Source organism: Haliotis rufescens, unplaced genomic scaffold (assembly GCF_023055435.1).
Source record: "Haliotis rufescens isolate VD_foot unplaced genomic scaffold, xgHalRufe1.0.p SCAF_15, whole genome shotgun sequence".
NCBI lineage: Eukaryota > Metazoa > Mollusca > Gastropoda > Lepetellida > Haliotidae > Haliotis > Haliotis rufescens.
The window spans coordinates 4,372,574-4,396,738 of NW_025963835.1; the positions used below are offsets into that span (position 1 = coordinate 4,372,574).

General features: G+C 41.0%; 2 protein-coding genes across 2 annotated transcripts in view; one reads left to right on the top strand and one right to left on the bottom strand.

The window, feature by feature from the left end:
- The window catches only part of LOC124134959 (pre-mRNA-processing-splicing factor 8), a 41,792-nt gene extending 38,160 nt beyond the window's left edge, over positions 1-3,632 (top strand). Inside the window, exons 41-44 of the mRNA XM_046500076.2 lie at positions 463-603; positions 1,845-1,984; positions 2,240-2,442; positions 2,661-3,632. Coding sequence (XP_046356032.1) covers positions 463-603; positions 1,845-1,984; positions 2,240-2,442; positions 2,661-2,815 — 639 coding nt within the window. The 3' untranslated portion in view covers positions 2,816-3,632. The remainder of the gene's footprint in view (positions 1-462; positions 604-1,844; positions 1,985-2,239; positions 2,443-2,660) is intronic.
- Positions 3,437-23,449, bottom strand: LOC124134960 (uncharacterized protein YMR196W-like). Its single transcript, XM_046500077.2, has 18 exons — positions 23,286-23,449; positions 19,532-19,700; positions 18,107-18,281; positions 16,889-17,061; positions 15,801-15,873; positions 14,212-14,361; positions 12,868-13,070; positions 12,229-12,453; positions 11,515-11,631; positions 10,967-11,118; positions 9,359-9,479; positions 8,525-8,684; positions 7,889-8,088; positions 6,867-7,007; positions 5,297-5,426; positions 4,564-4,743; positions 4,296-4,392; positions 3,437-3,965 (listed from the first exon to the last, which is right to left on the bottom strand). The coding sequence occupies exons 1-18, from the start codon at positions 23,411-23,413 to the stop codon at positions 3,857-3,859; spliced, it is 2,703 nt and encodes a 900-aa protein (XP_046356033.2). The 5' UTR covers positions 23,414-23,449; the 3' UTR covers positions 3,437-3,856.
- Positions 23,450-24,165: the final 716 nt, after the last annotated feature.

The following is a 24,165-nucleotide window of genomic DNA, read 5'->3' on the forward strand; positions in this document are numbered from 1 at the left end:
ATTGATCAGTGAAATTACTCGGTTAGCATCATTTTACTGTCGTTGAATGTTAAGTTCAGTAAAAGTAGATCACACTTAACAAACATAAACACAAGTATTTAATTCAGCCTTTTATCCCCCGGCATATAATGAGTTTTCATCCAAACTTAGTACATGTATTATCTAGGGGTTGATTGTGGGGCCTGGGGGATTTGTCATCTTCTCATGACTCTTGTTGTTTGTTCTCCCCTGTTTTCTCCAAGTACTAAGTAGTGAATAAGACCTTTCAAGGAAACAAAACGCTCGGGGTTGACAGAGGGGAGCAACATGTTATTGATGATGGATGTCTGGTTGCCTATTTGTTTGGATCTTCTGATCAATCTTTTGATCATTTCAATAAATACTACTTCTCACAACACTTTTTGGTACTGAGTGAATGTATATCTGCTGCTGTTGTGTAAAGTTTGTGTTTTCTTTCCCCAGATTGCGGGTTACCTGTATGGAGTTAGCCCCCCTGACAACCCCCAGGTGAAGGAGATCCGGTGTATCGTGATGCCGCCCCAGTGGGGGACCCATCAGACCGTCCACCTGCCCAACATACAACCAGAGCATGAATATCTCAAGGTAAGGTGGTCATTCACTTTCCAGGGCGGTCGGGTAGCCTAGTGGTTAAAACGTTCGCTCGTCACGCCGAAGACCTGGGTTCGATTCCCGACATGGGTACAATGTGTGAAGCCCATTACTGGTGTCCCTTGCCTTGATATTGCTGGAATATTGCTAAAATCGGCGTAAAACCATACTCACTCACACCTTGACATTGGTTAAGCATGGGACCAGATGATCATGGACAGCTGTCATATTGCTGAATGTGGCATAAAACAACAGTCACTCACTATTGACCTGTGAAGATCCGGTTAGAATAGGTCTTCAGGAAACTATGCTTGTCATAAGAGGTGACTTCCAGGATCGGGTGGTCAGGCTCGCTGACTTGGTTGAAGTGTGTCATCGGACCCCAATTGCATGGATCAATGCTCGTGGTGTCAATCACTGGATTGTCTGGTCCAGACTTGGTTATTTACAAACCACTGTCGTAATGCTGAGTGCAGCATTAAACATCAAACAAACAAACAAACACTCCTTGTTATCAGCTGTGTCTTGAGTTTATCTCTGTGATGACAACATGACAAGCATATATCTTGATTGTTTGTGATGTCGACTGGAGTCTGAGAGATATTTCTGTCTATTTACATCACAAATTATACATCGGTTTCCTAAAAATTACACTGGTTCTTGTAAAATGTTATTTGTCTAATACATGAAGATTCCAGGGCTAAAGAATTTACAGACTGAGTGAATGTTATTTTTCATCACAGTCAGCTATACAATGGTGATCTGTTAATAATAGAGACAAGGGCAGGAAAACCAGCACTTCTTTGTCTGGACTAGACTTGATTTTTGACATCTCAGTCATATAATATGGTATTTACATACAGATATTTGACTCAACTTGCCCCAGGTGTACAGGCCAATTTTTTTGAAGATAATCTGACAGATAATATGCAACAAAGCTATGGAATGAACCCTTCATCACTAAATATCCAGCCAAATTTGAATTTGTGTATGAGTATGGGTAAAATATTTGTCAACTTTGAACTCGTTATTCTCCATTTTACATTGTCCTGTTCTTTGGAACTCGATATGAACATCCTTACTAAATTTCTGGATTTTTAAGTTGATCTCAGTGATGACAAACTAGACAAGCATATATCTGATTGTCTGTGAGGTTACTGTTAACATGAGTCTGAGAGACAGCATAGGGCTATGCTTGATTCAATTTATTTTCATGTATTTTTCCACTTCAATAGGAAATGGAACCGCTGGGTTGGATTCACACTCAGCCGAATGAGTTGCCACAGTTGTCTCCCCAGGATATCACTACACATGCCAAGGTGATGGCGGACAATTCCAGCTGGGATGGAGAAAAGACTGTTATCATCACATGCAGGTAGGTTGACTGTCTCCACAGCTCCAGTAGGTTGTGTCATCTGACATGTTGGATTCATTTTGGTTGATCCTTAGATGTACATTATAAGATGCAAGATATGTTCCCTGTATCGTTTTCTGTTCGCTTGATAAAAAAAGTTTTTGTCCCTGTGTCACCTATTTAACATTGTTTTCAGTAATTTCTGCTATATCAGTTATTTAGAACATCCACAATCAGCTTACACATCACTCAGTAGTGTTGTTTTTTGTTTGACAGTTTCACCCCCGGCTCCTGTTCACTGACAGCCTACAAGCTGACTCCCAGTGGTTATGAGTGGGGTCGCCAGAACAAGGACACCGGCAACAACCCCAAGGGTTACCTCCCCTCTCACTATGAGCGAGTACAGATGTTGTTGTCTGACAGATTCCTCGGTTTCTTCATGGTGCCTGGGCAGAGTTCATGGAACTACAACTTCATGGGTAATTTTTTATGCAATCTTGACGACTTGATCGCAAAATTACTGAATTCTGTTAACTTGTGGTAGTGCAGTGATGTATAGGCAGCATAAAACTCCACTCATTCTCTTTCAGTAATGGTTTATGAGATTTGCATTTCAAATCTTTCATCAATCGGGCTGATAACATTGAACTTCATATTCAACAGAACATATTGCGCATCTCCCTTTTGTGAATTTCAGGTGTTCGACATGACCCCAACATGAAGTATGACCTTCACCTTGCCAACCCGAAGGAATTCTACCATGAGGTTCATCGACCGTCCCACTTCCTCAACTTCAGTACCATGGAAGATCAGGAGGTGATCGGTGCAGACAGAGAGGACATGTTCCAGTGAGAGTGTCACAACTCTCTCCATGCTTGAAGCACAACTTGATAGTGTTCAGAATTTTTGAATGTCACTCCTTTGCAAAAGTTAAGAGCATCAACATATTTTCATAATATATTTATATATTATATCAGTTTGTGAATAAGCCAAATAAGAACTGGTGTCTCTGCATTGTTTCTGGTGAGATTTTGGGAACTGCCAAGGTTGCTTAGAAAAAATTTATTCATTATCAAATTTATTTTATTGTTGGTGAAAATAAATCTTGTTGGAAACTGATAGATTTAAAAAAAATATATAGACAGAACAAACTTGAAATAGTGTTTCATATCTGTATGAAGTGCCCGAGTCATTCAGTGCTATTTTGTTTTTATGTTTCCACATAAATTAAGACAAAAATAACATCTCATTCTCTTCTGGCAAACTGCCCAGCCTTCTAGAGATTCTTATCACATCCTGCTGGCTGGTGCATATTGTAGATGGAGATATTTTGTTACCTTGTAAATGAAGATTTATTTATTTAGATGTGAAAGAAATATGGAAAAAATCTATTGCAGATGAGAAATCATGTCCTTGATTTCTGAAGATGAACATTGTGAATGTTTTGCAAGTGCTGGAGTTTTTCTAATTGTCTAAAACACGACCAAATTGTTGTAAATATGTATAGGTTTGTAACTCATCATGCAGCACACGATACAGTTTGTATTTTACTGTTACTCATCTTAATTGTAAGAGTCAATTGCTTAGACAAAATTCATAAGACATTGGTGTAAATATGAAATCATGTACATGTTTCTATAATATGTGAATAAATTTCTATAAGGCAAAAGGATATTAAAACAGTTTTTTATTACAATTTATCTTTGTACAATACAGTGGTTGAGTTTTCCCAGACCAAACCAGAATTTGAAAGAAAGATTGGATGTTTTCGGAACAATGACGTTACAGTGCTTCATTCTAAAAACCCAGAAACCACCTGAATCATGAAAAAAGCGTGATATACACAATACTGGGATCATTTCTTTTACAAATTTCCTTGTTCTTATACTAGTACTAGTAGATACTGTTGCCAGAAAGGGAGCTGGTGCTGTCGAATGTTTCAGCAGTTTTATGGGAACCTTCCATTAAGTCTACAATCAGGGCCGACCAACCTGTCTGGTGACTGAAATAAATGAGATGAATAAGTAGCATAAGCAGCGGTAGAAACTAACGCTGATAAGGTATGCAATTCGGCACATTATATACCACGACTGGCCCTCACTGAAGCCTTCTTCAACTTCTTGTACAAGCGCAATTTATCAGTTAACTTGACCAATAGCGCTTTAAATTCTTCTGGTAATATTTGTGCACTGCTAGCAAAATGGATATATCTTGAAAAATTGCACTTTGCTATTGTCACCTTATCGGTGGAATGGCTTTTTTTTTCACATGCAGATAGGTGCTCATTTCTTTCTCCCTGTCACCCTGCACATGATTGATTAATCAGTCTTACCTTGCACCTAAACCTTTTCCTGTATCACCATGGAAGTATTCATAGAAAAGCAGCAGGTCCTTGAAGTTAGGATCCTTGGCATACCGTTCCTCTTCACCTTAAAAAATCAGAATATTTATTAAGCAATCATTGAAACATCAATATTAGTTATATCACACAAAGCAGTGTTAACCAGTGGTCAAGAGCATGAACATCGACCAGCTTCATGTTTATCTACTGCTGTAAGACCGAGAGATGACTCGCATATTAATTTCCCAGAATTACTCACCATGAGATGCTCTGTTGCCATAGAGATCTGGGAGAAAGAGGCGGGATATTCGCCCCGATAGTTCGCGCGCCACATCACGGAGTCGCATGTACCGCCCTGATCGTGTGGGGCACTCCACCTGCAGTGTGTCGCCGAAGAAGTAGTCGTACCTGTGCAAAGTCTCGATCAGAATGTAGTTCACTGTAACAGGAGGCACATTATCAACTTAGAAACACAAGGAACTAACTTAAATGGGGTTGCATTCAAGATTATTGCACTTACAATAGTTACATTTGGGTGGGTGTAGCTGCTTGAACAAGTCCAGACTAATGCCCACTGAGATACAATGACATAGGTTAACATGCAAATAACCACACATTAAGGACTCCAAGCTGACCAGTCCTTTTGTTTTTAATCCCCTTAATGCCAACGCAAGGCCTTTGGTATGAAGTGACCAGGGATGATCTGGCAGATGCTCTATCCACTAGGCTATGGAACTAACTTAAATGAACAAGCATCATTCAGAATGACTGAAAAAAAATAAACGAAATGTCATACATATTCCAGCCCTGTCTTGACAAACTTAGTAATCTAGTTTGAACCAGCCAAATAAGGAGTCACAAAACAAAAAGTGTACCACCCAAGTGTCAGAATGTCCAGAAAGTTATTAAAGGACTGTTTTGAGGCTAACAGTATTACTAAAGCCAAGTGTTGATTAACTCTGAATCGAGTAAGTGTTATCAATGAGACTCACTAGGGAGCCATATTGGACCCCTCCAATTGCTGTTTCCTCCAAACATGTTGGTCGAAGACTCTCCCGGCTCATAGTCAACACTGAATGATTCATGGCCTGCGGAGAACACGAACGGGTTGTCCTTGTGATACTGCAAAAAATGGTTTAAAGCAGGGTATGAAACTCCCGAAAATTTCAACCAGACCACAGGACTGGCTAGCTGAAATACTTGCCAGCCCTGACCAAAACCTGCCTGCCCACTATAATCATATAATTTAATTGAAAATATGAAAACTGATTGCTTGTAGGTATGAACTGAAGTTCATAAATGGAACAAAACAAGATGCTGGTACGACATAATGTTTACTCAGTCAATAAATACGCAGCCATCTTGGTGCCCCAGATGCTCGCTCCTGGACAGCAAAGGCATTTGGAAAGTATATAACATTAAACACTTGATACAAAATCTAATTTGAAATCAACTGATATATCGAGAGTGAAAAAATGAAAATTGTGATATGTATCTTGGAATGAACCTCAATTTACCGGTAATACCTCACACTCTTACTGAGTAGATGAATGAGTGTCACAGCAGCAGAACTTGAGCCAGACATGACAAACCAGTGATCAATAGTACGGCATTGTTTTTCACATTTCTTGCTGCAATATGACTTTCCTGAAAAGACACCTGGCTGGGAAATGATGGACAGTCACTGCTGTATTCTGTGATTCCGTGGTCGCATAATATTTTGCAGAAATGTATGCATCTTGCAGAACTTGTGCAGAATTTTGCATTTATCTGCCTTAGAATTCGTGAAATAGACTAATATGTAAGTCCCAAGCTGGTTTTCATAGTGAAAATGAATATTTATTTCGTTTTAAAAATGAAGTTGACTTTTGAGTGAGTATGGTTTTTACACTGGTTTTTAGCAATATTCCAGCCATACTACGGCAGCTTTAACCACTAGACTTTTGAATTATTGCTTACTGAAAGTGCAAGTTTGTATGTTTACACTAGTGATCTCCAGATTCACTCAAAGAAGCTATTCTAGCCTTTAATACGTTTATCACATAAAACAAGTCAAACAGGTGCAAAACTAAGAAAGTAAGCTTCAAAGTTTGAAGAATTATGTGCATAATTATCAAAATTCGGTGTCCAAGAATTTACGTGAAATGCAGTGGGGACTGGTGGAAGAACAAGGAACACAGTCCAGGTCATAAAACAGGTGAGGTTAAGCAATGTCAGTCTCGGAGAGTGGTTGGATGGGTGACCTCGTTCAGCAGAGTGACTCCTGAGAACTTCTAGGGCGTCAGTCCTGCCCCACACATGTGGTGTTACCTTAGGCAAGTGACTTTGTTCGAAATGTACCTCTGATCACCCAGCAGTAAAAATGGTTGGGATGAAATGGAAATATGACTATTACCCTTCTGGGGCCTGACCAGGAAGATTGAGTGCACACTGATCCAATGACCGGCGTCATAATGTAGCACTTTGAGCGAGCACTGAGTGTATGGAGGTTAGCGCAATATTAGGTACCCTTCATTATTATTATTATGATATTTTCCAATCATGACCTTGACTTTGACCTACTTTGGAGAGTGACCGGATGCCATATGGTGAGAGGAACTCTTCTTCATCTAGAATGTACTCGAGCATCTTTGAGATTTGTTTCCGGGTGACCATGGACAGCATGTACACTTCCTCGTGCTCCCCTTTCACCATGAAGGAGATCTGAAGACAACAAAGTGGTCATTACAACACAATCTCATTGTCCCACTTCACGATGAAGGAGATCTGAAGACAACAAAGTGGTCATTACAACACAATCTCATTGTCCCACTTCACGAAGAAGGAGATCTGAAGACAACAAAGTGGTCATTACAACACAATCTCATTGTCCCACTTCATGATGAAGGAGATCTGAAGACAACAAAGTGGTCATTACAACACAATCTCATTGTCCCACTTCATGATGAAGGAGATCTGAAGACAACAAAGTGGTCATTACAACACAATCTCATTGTCCCACTTCACCATGAAGGAGATCTGATGACAACAAAGTGGTCATTACAACACAATCTCATTGTCCCACTTCACCATGAAGGAGATCTGAAGACAACAAAGTGGTCATTACAACACAATCTCATTGTCCCACTTCACGATGAAGGAGATCTGAAGACAACAAAGTGGTCATTACAACACAATCTCATTGTCCCACTTCACCATGAAGGAGATCTGATGACAACAAAGTGGTCATTACAACACAATCTCATTGTCCCACTTCATGATGGAGATCTGAAGACAACAAAGTGGTCATTACAACACAATCTCACTGTCCCACTTCATGATGAAGGAGATCTGAAGACAACAAAGTGGTCATTACAACACAATCTCACTGTCCCACTTCATGATGAAGGAGATTTGAAGACAAACCCTATCATTGTCCCCCCCCCATATCACTAAGGTGATCCGAGTTCATTAAGCAGTAATAACCAAAGTCCCACCACACGATCATCATTTTAGTTGCCTCTAACGACAGACAGGGGAAAACCTGACTTTACATGATGCCTGAAATCTAGCTTTTATCTTTAAGAAGAACATGACAGATTCACCCGAGAAGAAAGATCCTTCCTGTGATCCATAAACCACTTGGTGCGTTTGCTGAATCCCGGGTGTCTCTTCATAATGGTCTCATCAAGCACGAAGCAGGTGAACAACGGGATCATGCCCACCACCGAGCGGATACGCAGAGGCACGATGTCCTGGGCATGGATGTGGTCATAGTAAAAGCCATCTCTTTCATTCCATAGACCTACAAGCAAGATAATGGACGTCACTATAAACGCAATCTCTTTCACTCCGTAGACCTACAAGCAAGATAATGGACGTCACTATAAACGCTATGTCTTTCACTCCATAGACCTATAAGCAAGATAATGGACATAACTATAAACGCCATCTCTTTCATTCTATAAACCTACAAGTAGGATAGTGGACTTCACAATAAAAGCAAGACAGTGGACATCACCATAAAAGCCATAATTTTTATGATATACAAAATAATTGCACAGTGCATGGTACAATCTGTTACTCATTGTTCATTGGGTAGTGACCAATACTAGATAAGATCTTAACGTCATCACTGGAAGGATCACATTGCACTTGTCATGGGTCCAGTAAACTCTTTCAGACTTTGTCCACCACTGCTTGTCCTGCTGCTTGGAACCACTGGAATCTATCCGACCTACCTTCTCCTGTGCCGGCTCTGTTCATGGCATCTACTATGGCAATAAAGTGTTCGAAGAACTTGCTGGCCATGTCTTCGTAGATGGGGTCCCTTTTGGCCAGGATGAGGCTGATCTGCATCATGATGACGCTGAAGAAACCCATCCATGCTGTTGCATCAGCCTGTTATAGAACGCCAAACTTTTTTTACCCAAAAATGTTTGCATAAAGCCATATCAGACAAGTTTTTTTCTCAGCCTTAAGTTCCAAGTTCATATGTTATGTTTCATGAATAAGTGAGTGAGTATGGATTTACACCACATTTAGCAACATTCCAGCCATATCATAGCAGGGGACACCAGAAATGGGCTTCACACATTGTACACATGTGGGCAATCGAACTCGGGTGTTTGGTATGACAACTCCATGCTACACCACCTACCCTGTACAAACATGCATGTGGAATGACATAAATTTCACTCTTCTCTGTCGTCAGCAATTTAGGCTACTAAAAATAATAGTCTTGGTTCTCAGGCACCACCAGCATCGTCAAAACGTTTGCCGCATGTTCCAACGGTAGTCAAATACTGTATTCCAGTATTTTATTCATCAATGACTACATTTATTGTACACAATTGTTTATTTAGTTACACAACCGCCCGCCCGCCTGCACTGTTTTCAAATATCATTGCCTGAGAACCAATTCTTTAATTTTTTTAAAACCTTATTTGACTTCTATAAACACAAGATAAAAACTTTTATTCTTGAAAATTGAAATATTTTCTTAAGCATTTGCCTCGCCTCAATCTTTCTTCCCTAACCAGCTAACTTAATGTAATGACTTCGTGTGAGTTTACCTGTGCAAGTACCCCTCCTGTAGGTAAAGGCTTGGATCTGTCAAACACACCGATGTTGTCCAGGCCGAGGAAGCCACCAGTAAAGATGTTATTGCCACTCGGATCTTTCCGATTCACCCACCTACAACAGAGGGTTTCAGTGACTGCACCAGGTGAGCTCCCCGGGAGAAGAAGTGGGTCTTGGGAAATTATTTACTTTTTGTTGAAGTGGACGATGGCTGCTGAGTGCGTGAGTGAGTGCGATGGCTGGCTAGTGAGTGAGTGAGGGAGGGAGGACAATGGCTGGTGAGTGAGTGAGTGAGGACAATAGCTGGTGAGTGAGGGAGGACAATGGCTGATGAGTGAGTGAGGACGATGGCTGGTGAGTGAGTGAGGACAATGGCTGGTGAATGAGTGAGGACGATGGCTGGTGAGTGAGTGAGGACGATGGCTGGTGAGTGAGTGAGGACGATGGCTGGTGAGTGAGGACGATGCCTGGTGAGTGAGTGAGGGAGGACGATGGCTGGTGAGTGAGTGAGGGAGGACGATGGCTGGTGAGTGAGTGAGGGAGGACGATGGCTGGTGAGTGAGTGAGGACGATGGCTGGTGAGTGAGTGAGTGGGTGAGTGGGTGGGTGCACTAGTTGGCTGGACAATGGCTGGTGAGTGAGTGAGTGAGGACAATGGCTGGTGAGTGAGTGAGTGAGGACAATAGCTGGTGAGTGAGGGAGGACAATGGCTGGTGAGTGAGTGAGTGAGGACAATGGCTGGTGAGTGAGTGAGTGAGGACAATGGCTGGTGAGTGAGTGAGAGGACAATGGCTTGTGAGTGAGTGAGTGAGGACAATGGCTGGTGAGTGAGTGAGTGAGGACAATGGCTGGTGAGTGAGTGAGGATGATGGCTGGTGAGTGAGTGAGTACGATGGCTGGTGAGTGAGTGAGGACGATGGCTGGTGAATGAGTGAGGACAATGGCTTGTGAGTGAGTGAGTGAGGACGATGGCTGGTGAGTGAGTGAGGATGATGGCTGGTGAGTGAGGACGATGGCTGGTGAGTGAGGACGATGGCTGGTGAGTGAGTGAGGGAGGACGATGGCTGGTGAGTGAGTGCGATGGCTGGTGAGTGAGTGAGAACGATGGCTGGTGAGTGAGTGAGTGAGTGAGTGAGTGAGTGGGTGGGTGGGTGGGTGCACTAGTTGGGTTTAACGCTGCTTTGAACAGTATTTCAGTAATATCACAGTGTGTCAACTTGATGTGGGAGGAAAGCCCGTAGTGATGCAGATAAACCTAGGAACAGCATCAAGGCTAACCAGTATTTGAACCTAGGAACAGCATCAAGGCTAACCAGTATTTGAACCACTGGCATTCCTGCGGGATGCAAGCCTACACAGAGAACAGTCTCCTATGGCTGCCGAGTCTAAGTGAGCTACATAGTGACATTAAGAATGCCACACAATAATCCAGCTTTATCAGCGACTTGTAAATATTCAAATCTTGAACAAACAAAGCCGTGACTGTAAACATGGCCGCAGTAATGAAGTCTTTTGTACCTATTCTAACACCCCCCTCCCCCAATGTGGTTGTCAAGGGTAAGGTTCAATACCCATTATCAACTAGCAATAGGGACACTCACCATGTGAAGTTAATGACCAGCTTGTGGAAGCATCGTGCCAGGAATGTGAGGTCGCGCTGACCTCTGGGCCCAGACTTCTTGTACACCCGTAGCACAGCGTAAGCATGGACAGGGGGGTTGACGTCATCAAGAGCAAACTCATATGCTGGCATCTGCAAAATGTCACAACTGTAATGTATTAATCAGGCTGCTTTTTTAATTAATTGGTTTACTGCCCTGTTTTTCATCTTAAAACTTGTAGGGATAGAGATCAACACAAGAATAATATCATAAAACATTTTCAAAAGTGAAAGTGTCTGTGTCTAATTTAATGTATGAAAATATATTTAAGAAAACATTATTTGGTGAAATGACAAGTCAAATTAAAGAGCTACTTCACTTTTCCTCTCAGCCTATAATCATCACTGATATTACTTAATTATTCAGCAGCATTATTGAAAAAACTACATAAAACTGCCTGAAGTTTGGTTTGATTGAATTTTGAGCCACTTGAACAACCAATTATGTGATGAAGAGACAACTGCGTGATGATGAGACTCGAGCCTCACCTGACCATTTGGGTGCATGTACCATTCCCTGAGAAATAGAACCAGCTGTTCCTTGGCAAAGTGGATGTCGATGTTTGCGAAGACTATCATGTGGAACGCCAGATCCCAGGAAGCGTACTGCAACAAAAGTTGCTTCTTGTTTTAGGGCTGGGACGAGTCCAAATTTACTACCCGGGTACCCACCCCTCTATTACCCGACCCTACCCGCTGTAGGTCTCAAGAGGTAGGTACAAACTGTTCGATTTGAAAAAGTTTGACCGTAGCTCTGGTAAAATGTGTTTAGATACATGTATGAAACGATCTGGTGTATTCACTGAAGTTGACTGAAGTTTTATTTTTATTCAAACATATAAAAGTCAGAAGGAATAGGCGTAGTAGTCAGGAAGAACTGAGAACATTAGTGACTTGTAGTTTAAACATAGAGGTTTACATACTTTTTGTCATTAAACAATATATCACGTGACTTACCATGGGTCCGGGTAGTCCTGTGGGTACCCGGGTCTTACTCTGTACCCACCCGACCCGAGTACCCGAGTTGCCCAGCCCTAATTTGTTTTAACAAAGTCAAAGTCAGGTGTGCTTAAAAACCATTTTGGTTTCTATTGTCTTTTTGAAAAAGACTTGGTTTGTATCTGTAGACATCAAGGAATTTATTGAAATTTATGGTTCTATTGTTACTGAAGCAATGAATATAGAAAACCGTAGTATAATCACCCAGGGATACTCCCATTTGTCTGGCATGGCAATAATGTCCCTGTTGAACAGATGTGTCCAATCACTGTTCCGACCTTTCAGTCGTCTGGCTGGGGGGCAGGCACATCCGCAGTCACCCTTCAGCCATTCCTTTACAATGTAGCAGTAGAACTGTTTGCTGCACAACAAACCTGCGTACGCCTGGCGGGCTATCATCCTCTCTACAGGGCTCTTGCTGACTATCACCTGCACAAACCGTTCCCAACAAAATAGTAAATGTTTCTTAACGCCAGGGACAGCAATATTCCAGCTTTATGATGGGACTTGTACATAACTGAGTTTGGAACCGATAAACTAGTGATAGATCCTTCATCATACAAAATTGGCTCCCACAGGAGATATTGCTTGGGTGAGATCAAGTGATATCTACATTGTAGATATCACTGCAATGAAATTGCATTACAATGCTTTGCAGACTATTGTGATATCATTGGTTACCATCACGTCACAATCAGATGACATCACTAATGGCTCTGCTACTGAAGCTGTTGGCAGTACTTTTTACGCTTAAGACACTGCTTATTACTGTCTACAAGCTGAAAAAGTTTGAAGAATGATGTTGGATGATAAATAAAATCATGAAACAACTGAACAACTCACATCATCATAGAACGCATCAGCTTCCTTGATCCTGGTGCTGAAGAGTTCGTTGAAACTGTCATGGCTGATTGGGTGAGGTGGAGCCTCGTTCTGACAGTACAGCCTCATTCTGAATGTGACATGTTCTCCAGCACCGACACGTACAGAGTAGTGGGCTGCACACTTTGTTCCACGATTCGCCTCATTCACAGCATCCTTGTCGCCTGGAAACATGAAATAACCTCATTCCATTAAAAACAGGTCCACTGACAGTACAACTGAGATATACATTTGAAGCAAAAGTTTGTCAGGAAAAGGATTTCCACCCTTGACGAACTAGGCTGGTATAATGGAGTTACAATCTGGCTGGACTAATGAGTCTAAGCATAGTCCAATCAAAATCGCGCAATGAAATCGAAATCCGGAAACTCTCATGCAGATCATGCAGATTTCGGTCGATTGCAGGATTTGCAAAGCATGTACACCGCCATCTTGATGTCAACAGATATTTTCCAAATCTTTTCATGTTTTTAATCAAGGTGCTCACGTGATTTGATGCCTTTCGCGAAAGCCCCGTTTGATCACAATATAGTGATTGATTATCGATCAGATCGTTTTGACAGGGCACCGCCATTTTGTTTGAAGCAAATGCAAGTGATGCTCAGAGATTGAATCTGATTGGTCCATAGGAGAGACATAGAAGGGACATAACTCCTAATAACCACTGGTGGCGCTACAATCGAGCCCAGGACTTCCATCCTAGTTCGGCAAGGGTGGAAACTGAACTTTTAAAGTCAGTTTACTCTCTTGCCTCGGGAAGATGACTGATACTCTGATAGTCAATACTTCAAAGGTTTGTTTACATTATGTTCCACCCTCACCCAGGAATACCTATGGTGTGTTTGTTGCATAGTTCCACTCAGTAATATTCCAGCTATATGATAGTGGCCTGTAAATAATCGAGTCTGGACCATACAATCCAGTGATCGATATTGTAAGCAATGATATTGATATGGGGGTATTGATGACACACCAATTCACCAAGCAAGACCACCGGATCCATTTGGTTGCCTCATACGGCAATACGTTGCTGGGGACCTATTCTAGCCAAGAATTCCAATGGGTTGTAGAATAATAGTGACACATGCCTATTTTCAGTAAGTTCTTTGAGGGGCATTTAAAAGTTGGTGTGATGAACGTAAACATTCAACAACCATGGATGTAGATCACCATGGAAGGAGTCCAACCACCAACCCCATTTCCTTGATGTACAAGTCCAAATCAAGTTCCAGACCAGGTCACATTGTTGTCACTGAGGGTGAAAAGTGTAGCGTAGTTGTGGAGAGATTGGTGATTATGACATACCACGAATGACGTAGTTGTGGAAGGCGTCCTTGACGTATCTACGGGTGTTGGGGGTGTTGTAGATACGCTGGTTGTTGGTTTCATTCTCCGTGAATATAATCTCGGGGGATTCGCCACTAGGACCCTTGTCGATTTCAAAGAAGAACGTACCTAAACAGACATCATACTTGCTGGTAGACAATCATCATTTATGTCCATCACGTTCTAAAAAACCCATTTGTATCCGAGTTCCATAAGATTTTGTTTGTTTGTTTGTTGTTTAACGCCGCACTCAGCAATATTCCAGCTATATGACGGCAGACTGTAAATAATCAAATCTGGACCAGACAATCCAGTGATTAACATCATGAGCATCGATCCACGCAATTTGGATATGATGACATGCATCAACCAAGTCAGCCAGCCTGACCACCCGATCCTGTAGTTGCCTCTTACGACAAGCATAGTCGCTTTTTACGGCAAGAATGGGTTGCTGTAGACCCAGGTAGTCAGGTAATAGGGGATTGCTACCAGGCAGAGCTTCAGATAAGCTGTGTATCTGCGTAAAATACGCATCAGAAATGCAGAAATACGCAGTAAAATAAAATCCAAGCGTATCAAATACGCAACGAACATTACAGATACGCTACAAAAATAAAACTAATCATCAAAATATTGTGAAGTAACCCTGCATATTCGATTAGAAAATCAGCAACTTATTTTGAAATTATAAACGGGCATTCCGTCAACCTTGCCAAACTCCACGATGACAATTACATCATGATCATTTGCCATCACACTTTCTTGTGGAAGTATCGTCTTATTTTTGAGTCCTATAAAGCTCATGAACCCACACGACACCAGTTTGCAGGGACTAGATGAATAGTGTTTTAAATATTTAACTTAAATACCCACATGTGTAAAAACTAGTGGGTAACAGAAATTTGAATACCCAGATAGAATTACTGATACCCAATGATTTTAAAATGCATGGGTAAAATACCCACAACACCAAAAGCTTATCTGGAGCTCTGACCAGGGTAGTAAATTTGAACTAGTCCCAGCCCTACAACATACGTCAACAAACACATCTGTGCAATGTCAAACTCTTACCTACACTAGTCTGTTATTCAATATGAACCAATGAAGCAAATATTCCGCACAGTGAGTGTGAGCGAGATAAAATTTAACACTGCATCAGCATTATTTCAGCCATATAGCGACAAGACCAAGTTGATATATACCGGTACACAATTTAGTCATGATTACAAGGTTTTATTTAAGAACAATTATCAAATATATTTAGGCATAACAATATCATTGATACAGTTTAAAACACAGGCTATAGGCCACCAGTAACCAAAGCTAGGCCACCTCACTGGGGATCATGGGGACTGACGGGGCCTCTGCTTTCTACACGTTACACCTGCCGGATTTACGTCATCACTTTAGCTACTGGATAGAGCCTTCGATAATGTCAGTTGGTAAAATCATCACATCAAATTTAAACACAAGCAAGTTATATATTCCACACAGACAAAGTGGGTAGAAAAGCTTGGCAATGGCTTTATTACTTTCCTATGTCAATGTGTATACGTGAGACAACTCACCAAGAGTGCCATGTTCACATCTCACTTTGCCCGGCTCTTCCTGAGACATGCACGGCTTCTCCTCCATCCAAGACTGGAGATTTAAAGGAATTCATGTACAAGGCTTACTACACAACGTTTTTGGTTGATCCCATTAAATTGCCAAAATTATATATTTCTGATTGAATGTTTCTGCTATTTAGCCATAAATACAATCTCATTAAAATCATATCTAAGTTCTCGCTGCCGCTAAACAAAGATCTGAGGACATCCCATTACGGGTCACGTCCGAACGACCTTTCGCGAACTTTGACAGACCACTGAAATGACTAACAAGAAGTCCACATCAGCAAATTAGAAAGCTTTCTCGAGCTTTACGGCACTTGTTTCAACCTGGTGACTTCCATTTCAGACTATGCTTGAAAAAAATGTTGACACAGTTCTCGATTAAAATTTTGAAAACTGAAGAAACGAACATTCCGGAATGTCTAATATATGGTTGAGATTGTATGGCAGTGCTTCCCACGTACTGTGCAAGGCCTCCTTCGTTCAAATGTTTATCCCAGGGAAGCCAGAGAAAGACGATAATTTTGACGGAATCAGTCGTACGGGTCGTTACTGTCTTTCGGATTACCCGTGTTAACATTTTCGAGGTTGCTTGATCAGAAACACATTTCGACTGTCACTTTCATGATCTGGTAAGCGACGCTTTGATTGGTCGGATGAAAGGTCATTCTGACGTAATCGGATGTCCTCAGACTTTTGTTTAGCGATAGCGTGAACTAAGATCTGATTTTAATTAGATTGCCATGAATAAATCTGGACACAAACTGCCATTTTTCAAAATTGTTTCTAGTATTGATTTTTGGACAAAATAAATTTATTTTTGCTAACAATGTGACATATTCATGTTAAAATATAGAAAGCAAAATCAATTATCTAATGACCAGGGAGAACACAAAACCCAGTGGAGGTAAGGATCTGTGGGATGCCTCCATGCCCTGCTACACGAGGAAAAACAAGCTGGACTTTGACGGCAGTACTATTGTGAACTGACTCAGGACTCCATGTCTAGTTACAGATATCTGTCCAATATTCAGATTGCTCACATCACAGTCCTTGCCAAAAGACCACACGTTTCGGAACCAGAGCGTAGGCAGGAAGTGGATGACCTCGGATGTAGAGCCTCTGTTTGAGATGGTGAATCTGCCCAGGATGTCGTTGGGCGAAGCCTTGCAGTACTCTGCTAACACGTCCCAGTAGCGATTGTTGTCAAACACACCTGTAGAACACAAAAACAGAACTTTGTTTCCTTTCTGATAACAAATAAACTTGGGCTGGGCTGGGTCACTCGGTTACTCGTGTCGGGTGGGTACTGAGTAGGACCCGGGTTCCCACAGGACTACCCGGACCCGTGGTTAGTCACTGAATTATGTTGTTCCATGGCAAAAATTATCTAGAACTCTATGGTCACACTACAAGTGACAAATGTTCCCATTTCTTTCCGACTATGCACACATTCCTCCTGACTTTATATGTTTGCATAAAGATAAAACTTCAGTCCACTTCTGTGTATGCATGACCAGATCATTTGCTACCTGTATCTAAATACATTTTGACAGGAGTACGGTCAAATGTTTCCCAATTGGACATTTTGTACGTATCTCTTGAGACCCACAGCGAGTACTCAGGTAGGGTCATGTAATAGTGGGGTGGGTACCCGGGTAGTAAATTTGGACTCGTCCCATCCCTAAAATAAACCATAAAACAAGAGGAGTCATGCTCCGGAATCAAAATGTGATGGACAGAGCCCGTTTCTATATCCCCCTGCAAAACATTTGTGCAGGGGACAAAAACATGGGGAACTATATATAAGAGTCTTCATATCAATATGGTGTTTTAATGTTATTTGTATTTCTATCATATGAACATGGTTTTTTATACATCTGTATAGAATGTTTGCTAAAAGATATGTTAATGTTTCCATTATTTTGACCCTTAAAGTGTCAGTGAATGTTGATTTTAGACATAATCAAGTCTGGGAAAGGCAAACCAGTGATTGATAACATGAGCACCAATCTATCTTGTCAATCAACCATGTCACTGAGCAGGATCTCCCGATCCACATAGTCGCCTCTTACAACTAGCTTAGCTAGTTCAGGACCAATTTCAGCCTGAAATCCCACAGTGGGTATTGACTTTGAACAGAATGACATCCTACCTGTGTCAAGGACTTCATACTCGGGGTCCTTGACTGTGCGAGCGGCGTTCTATTCCAGCCTGAAATCCCACAGTGGGTATTGACTTTGAACAGAATGACATCCTACCTGTGTCAAGGACTTCATACTCGGGGTCCTTGACTGTGCGAGCGGCGTTCTTGTGGACCAGATCAGAGTAAGGATATTTGTCCTGAGGGTACTTGTATAGCATCTTCATGTAGGCATGTGTGGGCATGTTGTCCAGATAGTAGTATAACTCCTTCACATCTTCTCCATGGTTGCCCTGTGGACAAACAATCAACTCTGAGGTTCTGGAGCTCACCTTCACTACCATCTTCACTGGACTTGTGCAGTCTCGAATAACACTGTTTGTATTACAGATTTTGTAGGCCACAATGCCAATATGCCAAAATGCTGGAAGTGGAAGCTCATGGTAAGAACTTATGAGGTCCATTAATCTCCTCCCTCCCACTCCCACCACCACAGTCAAAATATCTGACTATATTTGAGAACACTTGTTGATTAATTTGACAACAAATGTACTTGTTATTCTTCAGTGTCTTCAGTCTAAACTATATCAGACATATAGTCAGTGAGTGAAAGATAAAGTCACACTGAAAAAACAAACAGTAATATTACAGCTACTATGAATTCATAGATGTTAACTTTCCACATACTGTTTTTGTCCAACAGTCATTAAGACTATCTGAGACCCACATTAATCTATGTCTACAACAAAAACTGATATATTACAGCAAAATATTTTTCCAGGGATATTTACAAATAAATCTGGCAAATTAAATGTAAAAATGTAAAAAAAAGTAAAATGAAAAATATATATAGATACAGACATTTTGTCCTGGTCAAGCTAATCCACAAACCATGGAATCAAATGAAAAGTCGACATGGTTGTTGGTCAAACAGAACATGTCATGTGAAATTGATATTGATATGCAGAGCTCCAGATACCTTTTGAGCAATTGAGTTTTTACTCTAGGATTTCTATTTTAATTGGGTTATTACATTTTTCATTGGTTAACCAATATATTTTTACTCATCTATTCATCACTCTTTTGGGTTTTTCCTAAAATTAGTTAACATTTTAAGATTTAAGAAAAATGAAATAATGTTTTAGATGTAAATAACTGTTCTAAATATATAGGCTTGACTCGGAAAGTAAACTAGCTCATAACTGTGCTCCGGAAATTAGCTCCTTTGTACGCATGCTGGAAAAGCTTCATTGGGTATTTACATGAGCTGTTTTTATACATTTGAGTTTTTCATTTTATGCATGCGTTTCTGTATGCAAGTTAATTGAAAGTAATTGGGTTTTGAATATTTTTTTAATATATTTTTTTTTGGGGGGGGATTTTTAAGCAAATACGAAGCTTATCTGTAGCTCTGGATATGTTCTGTTGTTTTGGAGAAGAGTTTATACTTCCATGCCAACAGATAGATGAATGAATAGAAGGACAAAGACCCATGACATAAGCTCATTGATTCGGTCAACGTGAGCTAATTAGTTTGCCTAACCTGAGAGCTAGTGAGTCCAAACAGCCTCTCCTTGAGAATGGAGTCCTTGCCATTCCACAGTGCCAGGGCGAAGCACATGCGACACTGGCGGTCTGTGATGCCCATGAGCCCGTCCTCGCCCCAGCGGTACGCCCGGGACCGTGCATGGTCATGTGGGAAGTAGTCCCAGCTGCAGAAAATCAGGAATGGTGTCACCATGTTGCCCTATATAATCCTAAACCAGTAGTTACCGCTGTGAACATGAACTTTCTCAATCACAGTCATTGCCATGTAAAGTACAAGAAAAAGAAGGTTGATGTTGGTTTGTTGTTTGACGCCACACTCAGCAATATTCCAGCTATATGACGGCGGTCTGTAAGTAGTCAAGTCTGGACCAGACAATCCAATGATTGACATGAGCATCATCAACCAAGTCAGTGAGCCTGACCACCCGATCCCATTAGTCACCTCTTACGACAAGCATAGTCGCCTTTAGCAGCATTGGTTGCTGAAGAACTATGCTAACCCGGATCTTGACGGGTCGAAAAAGAAGGTGGTATTAGAGTAAAATTTGCATGCTACAGAAAACTCTGACATATTGATATGGACATTATATTGTTCATAATCTGTTCATATGACTTGCCTTTTTGGAACATGTGAGGCTTATTAAACCTATGTAAATGTAACCGTAGATGTAAACAAATTAGCTGCACCTTAGATGTTTGTCACAAATCAATCTCAGAAAAATCAGATCTTAGTTCTCACTGCAAATATACCACTAAACAAAGATCTGATATCCCTTTATAGGTTATGTCTCCTTTCCTTTCTGATAAATACCCTGGATCCATTCCACTGAAACCTCATTTTGGAAGATATGTCAGCAGTGACAGTGGTCAAGTTCATTTTCATCCCAAACCTTAAACCATCTCTATTTCACATTCTTCAATCACTAATAATCAATACACATAACATAGATCCAACTGGAAATATCCCTAATTTCATTTCAAGAAGACTATCATGAGTGAATTGAGTGGGTGAGATGGGCCTAGCGTTGCTTTAAACAGAGTGTCTAATAAGTCATCACTGTATAGATTCAGAAGAAACTGCAAAGTGACACAGATCTTGCACCATTTTGGTTGGGCTCCGTGAAGATCCAGGTAAGAATTAGCCTTCAGCAATCCATGTTTGCCTTAAGAGGCGACAATTCTTGTCATAAGAGGCGACTAACAGGATCAGGTGGTCAAGGCACCCTGACTTGGTTGATGCATGTCATCATATCCCAATTACGTGGATCGATGCTCATGACATCAATCACTGGATTGTCTGGTCCAGATTTAATTATCCACAGACCGCCGTAATATAGCTGGAATATTGCTGAGTATGGCATCAAACAAATAAACAAAGGTCAGTATGATTTAAACATATTTCGGGGGTGTTGAAACATGACAGATATGTTAAAATATTTGTATTTGGATCTAATTTCGAGGTAGACTTATAAGGCAAGCATGGGTTGCTGAAGGTCTATTCTACCCCAGATCTTCACGGGTCCACACTGACCTAACGTGTGATTAATGCATATGCATTTTGAGCATGAATTGAAAGCCTGATATTGGGATAATATTTGGGGTGAAAGCATTTCTGCTCAAATTAAGTGTTATTTTCATAATGATGGAACTTGTAGAAAAAAGGTCAAATTGTCAAGGTGAGACAGCACCCTTTTTTATCAAAACTAATTTGTCAACATAATTATTTTGGAAACTTTCAAATTAAGAGTGAATGAGTGAGTGAGTTGGGTTTAATGCCGCTTTTAACAGAATTCCAGTTATATCACGGCGTGTCAGCTTAATGTGGAAGGAAAGCCCGAAGTGATGCAGGTCTCAGACGTTTACCACTTCGGTGAAACCCACGGGCACAGGTATGGTGCTGACAAACCTAGAAACATAATCGGGGCGAACCGGGATTCGAACCCACAATCCTAGGTTTCTGGCGTGCCCAATGGACGCAACTCTGCACAGCGAATTGCGGTACCTTAGACGACTGGCCCACCCGTGCCACCTTCAAATTAAGAGTAGTTTACAGGAATTCAATAATGACAATAATTAAAAATCATTATACTCTAAATTTGCCCCCTGTCTCCCCTGATGACCAAGTAATCTACAATTCAAAACAAGATATAAAACTTGTCTCATCCAAAGCAGGGAATCTAATAAGGCATCAGAAGCCCATGATATTACAGGCAGTCACATATGTACTTTTTGTAGCTGAATCCAGTCTAACCCTGGCATACATTAAACTCTAGGTTACAAGTACAGCAGGAATCGCAGGACGCTGAACTCACCTGCACATGTGCTGGCAAATGTGGCTCACGCTAAGGGAGGCCTCACACATGTGCAAAATCTGCTATTGTGTACGACTCTGCTAAAACATATTAGGTGGCTCTGTCGGAGATAAATAGAACAAGGAAGAGGGAGATAGTGTTTTATACAGCAGTCAGCAATACTCCAGCTAAACATGGCACCCTGTCAATAATTATGTCAGGGCAGGTAAAACCATTCAGTGTTTAAGTGGGCTGCTGTCCCCGGTCTAGGCAATCCTTTCAAGGGCCAGTGGAATGAATACAATGGTGGTCTAGAGCTGAACACCGACAGTTTCTCTTCAAATATAGCACAACAAAGGTCAAACAGTGTATTCTAAGCAAAATGCAGGTATTTTAATTATTTTTGATTAAATTTCTGCCACCATGCAACGGCCCGCGCCAAGCTGAGCAAGGAGATGGGAAACATAATGAAATAAAATGGCATTTCTAGAAACAACAGTGCATGAAATATTGTTTTCATTCTTATAAATCAGCATTTTTCACTGGAGGACCTACAGGACAATGCAGCTCATTTATGCATGTGCTGGTCCTTTGCAGTACTTACAACTTCGGCTCAGTGTCAAAAACAGCCAATGGTTGACAGCATGAGCAACTATCTGTCATAAGTCAGGCAACCAATCCTCCCTTTAGCAGCGCTTACAATGGAGTTCTGAAGACTTTCAAAATTTTATTTTTTAACGTTTAGGGCCTCAATTACTTTTTCAAACATAAACAGGTGTTCAATTATTTTGTTTAAATTACATCAAAATAACAAACTGTGTCTGCAAGAAAAGGGCACAGTATTTCTTTTTCCAACAATGGAAGGAATGCATTATTTTTTTCATCTCCTTATTATTTGATCTTAGATCTTAAAACATCATCAGATCTTCGGTTTCGTTGTAAAATCAGAAGCCAGTTGATTGATTAAGTCACAAATTGTCGGATTAAATTTCACTGGACACTATATAATATAACTCGCCTATACTGGCAAACAATTACCAAAACGATGCAGGTTCATTTTATCTGCCCCAAATGTCAGCTTGCGTACCGGGTCAGGACTTCCTGGTATCAACCCACGTATCTTGGCTGTGCACAAATAAACATAGATCTATCTTTTATTGACCGATGTATCCTACGAGTCGGAAGGCTACATATGTGTCAATAAAAAAAATAATATTTATTTTCAGCCACGAATTCTTGTCATCAACCTGACTATGCCCTGAGCCCTTGTATGGCGAGTGCCACGTCGGCAAAGCTGTCGTCTGCACAATCAGATCCGCACGTGCAGTCCGTGCTCGACTTTCTCCGGCGTGACAGTGTGTCAAAGCAACCGGTACGACACGGGCAACATTGCACGAGACACACGAGACGATCGTGTTTCACGTTCGACAGAGCTGCATGCATGGACGTCATTCTTACCAGTTACCATCCTCTGAATAATCTTCTCTGACTGTGCTCCATTGCCTCTCAGACAAATATGCCCCCCATCTTTTCCAGTTTTTACTTCTAAGCTTGTCTTCTTTCAATCGTTTCCTTTCCGCTGCCATTGCTGTCCGTCAAAACTCTTGAACTAGTTGTTGATATGTGCGCGCCCCATATATATATTTATAGAATCGACCTGGCCTATTTTACGAATAGGGGAGGTGATGGAAGGGAACGATGTATATATATACACACGTGTTTGTATATCCATGTAATATGTGGTCATTTCCCGTGTGTGTAGTTTCTGAATTAGGTTTGTTTTCCTTCGGGAAACATACCATGGATGTATTTTCCACACGCAAGTAATATTTTCCTTACTTTTTACAAACCTCTCCCCTACAATGGACGTACATAGCTGGATCATGTTAAAGCACGGGCTTGTATAATTTGTATATAGACCCGAGATTGTAGCAGGCAGTTGAGTCATCGCCTTAATCGGATAAGCTGTTGTCAAAGTCACCACAATTACCATCACATCACATCCTAATGTATATTTTCTCCTTTTTTTTCAACAATCCTGGACCAGCCAAACCTGTTTCATGGTTCATTATTTTTTTATAGTAGTATTTGTGACTTTCATTCAAATCCGATCACAAATATTAACTTGTTGGTATTTTATTGAAAAAATATTAGATGTATACTTCCTACGTCTCATTTTGGCACTTCAAAAAACGTTATACCCCAGCAGGCACGCAACGTACGCTTGGATCAACGTTTAATATTGATTGCGCTTTGTAAATGGGTTGCGACGTTGATAAATCTGAATGGTGTTGCGACAAGCCGTACAAAACAAATACAGACGCCTGCCTTAATTTCC